Below are 3683 nucleotides of genomic sequence, written 5' to 3'. Positions count from 1 at the left end.
TGTATCATGTTCTCATTTTGTGCAGGGATACATTCTTGTTCAATCTTCATCACAAACATTTTATCCTACTATTTTTCCTCCTTAGAAAGCATAGGCCTAAATAATTATAAAAGTATTTATCTGTTAACGTCACTTTTTCTAAGATGATAAATAATATACCTTTATTGCATGACAGTGCAGTGTGCCTCTAAGTATAACAAGTCAGTGAGACAGTGATATCCAAACGTTTTATTTTGAACCAAACAGGTAAAAATATATTAAGATAGAAACCGGGATACATATCCCATAGAATGTAAACAATACACTTAAATTATATAGAAACCAACATAATATAAAACCGACACTATCATTTTTGCTTTGAAAAAACAAAATAAATACGTTTTAATTTAACAAATGCAAAGCCTTGTTTGTTTTTCCAACACAGTTAAGGCTAAAGAAAAGCGCAGCTGAAGATGGGCCACAAAGACAAGTTCATTGTAACATAAAATACACATCACTTTGTCTAATAACAGCTGGTGTGCAAGAGACCAAGATGTCGATGTAACCCATATTACTCATACATTGTGGCAACATTGTTTTCCTATGTTATTACCTCACGTACCCCGAGGAAGGCACAGTGATGCCAAAGCGTTGGTAAATACCCATTCAATTGCTCGGAGCGTGCGACTTTATTTTGATAGTTCATTCGCCGTTAGTCAGCACCTCCACACAAACATTTTTTTTTTGTGAGTGCGCCAGCTCGTTTTTTTTTAATGACCTCACGTAACACCACAAATCACGTTTTAATATTATAGAAACAGTCACAAAAGTGTGTATGAGAATCCTGTCTCATTGAGTAAGCAAAAATGGATGAATGTTTCAGTTGTTTTTTTAAAACTTGAACTTGAATGGTGAAACGTTGAACCCAAACTAAACGCTGAAATGCACTTGTTGTGTTAGAACACATAAAATATATCCTGTAGCATCTAACTATGACCGGTGAGGGCAATACATCTATTTACTGATTGAACAAGGTAACTTGTAACACTAGTATTGCCTTCTCACTGGCATAACGCGATGCTGGTGGACATGGCTCTGGTAGTGTCCACACTCAAGCAATTCAAAGTTCTAAAGCTACATGATAGCTCAAACAAAGCGAAGAGTAAAGCATGTTCTTCTGCACCATATACAAATGCACAACACAATTATAAACAAACTCTGTAAAACATACAAAATAAATACATCTCAAAAAAAAAAAAAGCCCTATAGTTAGACTACCTGATAATACTGTCAATTAGTTGCCTTTACTAAAGGCTACATTTTGTTTACAGTAGGCCTAGCTACATTTTTGGATACATTTCAACATTTACTCTGCCTACAAGACAAGATACTATGTTCAGCTTTGGTTACACTCTAAAGGGCAAGGCTATAAGGAGAACTGTTGAAGTTGTAAAAAAAAGCACACTTGTGCACAGTAGGTTTGTCCTTCTGCCAAGCCCAAAAGTATCATTACTGACATGTTTTTTTTTCGAAATGGGTACAAATAAATTCCCCAACAGAACTCTCTCAGCAAAGACACCACGGATACTGTAAAGCTAGTTGAGGCACCCATAGTAGCTAAAACGGGTATACAACAGTATACATGGACGTTATGATATTTTAAAAAAATATATATGTCGGCTAGCTTTACAACACTGAGCAGAATTCCTCTGTTTGGATGAGAATGCCAGTTTAAAGTTTAGTCATCTGAGACAGAGAGGCGACTAAAGATGGGGAGACGTCTGCCCTCAAGGCCAGGGGACTCACAACCACTCAGGCTACTGGAGCTGGTATAGCCTTCCTGGTCAGAAAGAGAGTCCGGTGAAGCACACCGCTGCATGGCAGGCAGGCCGGTGAATGAGAAGGCATTGCGGTGAGAGTTATGTGCAGCTGACTTTTGCGCACAGACTGTTTGGAACTTTGAGTCAGTGATGGCGTAAAAGTGAGGGTTGTTATTAATCTGATCGTTTCCGAAGTCAGATGAGAACGGATAGTTGTGCTTTAGTGTAGCAGGTTCTGGAAACAATGGGGACAGCAGTTCTGGGCTACCTGTGGAGGGCGGGGATGATACTGAGGAAGCCCTGGAGAACAGCATGGTCTCTGGAACGGGTTGGAATTCGGTCAGCGCTTGGGGAGAGGAGAAGCCAGCGAAACTAATGCTGTGACGCAGCAGCTGTGGGCGTTCTCTCATCTTCTGTCGCTGAGGTGGCGCTCCGCCATCGGGCCCGAGCTGCTCGTCCGCATTATGGATGAAGTGACAGCGGGCGCCATAGGGGCAGAAGCCAATGGTGTGGAACGTGCGGCAAGGCTCGGTTTTGTACTTTGGGTGCCTGCTCAAGTCACGCTGCTCATCCGTGCCGTGGGCAAACTGACACTTGGCTCCGTATTTGCATGTGCCACTCTCCTCGTAAGTGCGGCACATTTCGGTTTTGTACCGGGTGGAGATGGGAGGGGAGGGGGCGAGTGACTTTGGAGATGTCAGGCAGCTGGTGCTGATACTTAGGCCTGGTGGGGGCATCAGAGGAGGGGTGGTGGGGAGATGCTGCTCGCTGTACCCGAGGCTGCCAACATGGCCCTCTATCATGCTGACTGAACGGTCCACACGGAATGGGATGTGGTTGAGAGAAGAGCGGGGCAACTGTTGCTGGTGTTTCAGGCTCCACTGCTGGTTAGCAGTGTTAGTAAGGGCCCAGCAGGCTGGCTCGCCGATTGGGTCCACACTGCCGCTGTTGAACTTTGAGTTGGGTAGGGTAACCGGGCATAGTGAGTGTCTGCGCTGAAATCCAACGACGCGCTGCATCTGCGTGGTGGCTGGTGCGCCATCTGGCATGTCCAGACCACGGAAATTCTATCACACAAGAGAATAATAAAGTCACATTCCAATACCGGGGATTCAAGCCATGGTCAAGCTAATACAATGTAAATATATGCTGAACCAAATCAACAGTAAACAGCAAGCAAACACAATAGCCCATGTCAAGTTCCAAAAGTTGGCTAAAGTGCGCTTGGTTCGACAAGGAATGAACGACAGATGGAAACCGTTATGCACGTCAATCAGAAAGTTTGAAGCCTTTTCTTTTTAGCCAAAACGTTGATAAAAAGGCACACATACAAATCCAAGGTACAATTATTAAATGCTATATTTGATAGTGTATTATTTACCAGTTTAAATAAAACGTATAACTTTCAGACATGTGCTATATAGCCTGATGTATTAATAAACATATAAAAACGTCTTCTTACCTTGCAGAACTCATCCTCCAGTTCCAAGAACGGCGCTAGGAAGTCGGATGGCATTGTACTGATGCCTCAGTCAGGTTATCCCACTTCACAGTAGAGTGTGTTCTGTGTTGAGGCAGGAAGACGCTCTAATCAAGCGCTTCTGAAGTTTCTCAGCCATCTGTTGGAATCCCAAATAAATAGTTGAGAAGCCTAGCTCCACCCACATTTTGGTGACAAGGCGTGCCTTGCGTGGAGGGGATGCCTCTTGAGTTGTAGTACTAGGCTTCTCCCCCCCTCCCTCCCCCCCATTCACGTCGATATTCTCATGCTGAAACAAATATGTCGAAGTTGATATACAACACTTTAACCTATAGGCCTCCTATAGGCTATACTTCATTTGTCTAAATATATTGACTGTATATGCCATTTATGAATTCATTATA

The 3683-nt window shown here is 43.0% G+C and overlaps 1 protein-coding gene across 1 annotated transcript; it reads right to left on the bottom strand.

The window, feature by feature from the left end:
- Positions 1 to 215: 215 nt before the first annotated feature.
- Positions 216 to 3409, bottom strand: LOC139385920 (mRNA decay activator protein ZFP36L1-like). Its single transcript, XM_071131215.1, has 2 exons — positions 3262 to 3409; positions 216 to 2866 (listed from the first exon to the last, which is right to left on the bottom strand). The coding sequence occupies exons 1-2, from the start codon at positions 3313 to 3315 to the stop codon at positions 1718 to 1720; spliced, it is 1203 nt and encodes a 400-aa protein (XP_070987316.1). The 5' UTR covers positions 3316 to 3409; the 3' UTR covers positions 216 to 1717.
- Between the last annotated feature and the right edge of the window lie 274 nt (positions 3410 to 3683).

This window comes from Oncorhynchus clarkii, chromosome 27 (assembly GCF_045791955.1).
Source record: "Oncorhynchus clarkii lewisi isolate Uvic-CL-2024 chromosome 27, UVic_Ocla_1.0, whole genome shotgun sequence".
Taxonomy (NCBI): domain Eukaryota; kingdom Metazoa; phylum Chordata; class Actinopteri; order Salmoniformes; family Salmonidae; genus Oncorhynchus; species Oncorhynchus clarkii.
This window is presented reverse-complemented; position numbering and strand designations above follow the sequence as displayed.

Bases quoted from the DNA above. Each gene is read 5' to 3' on its own strand.
- LOC139385920 (XM_071131215.1), bottom strand. From the start codon at position 3,315: ATGCCATCCGACTTCCTAGCGCCGTTCTTGGAACTGGAGGATGAGTTC. The intron at 2,867-3,261 runs GTAAGAAGACGT...CTTGTGTGATAG, and splicing joins TGGAGGATGAGTTCTGCAAG to AATTTCCGTGGTCTGGACAT.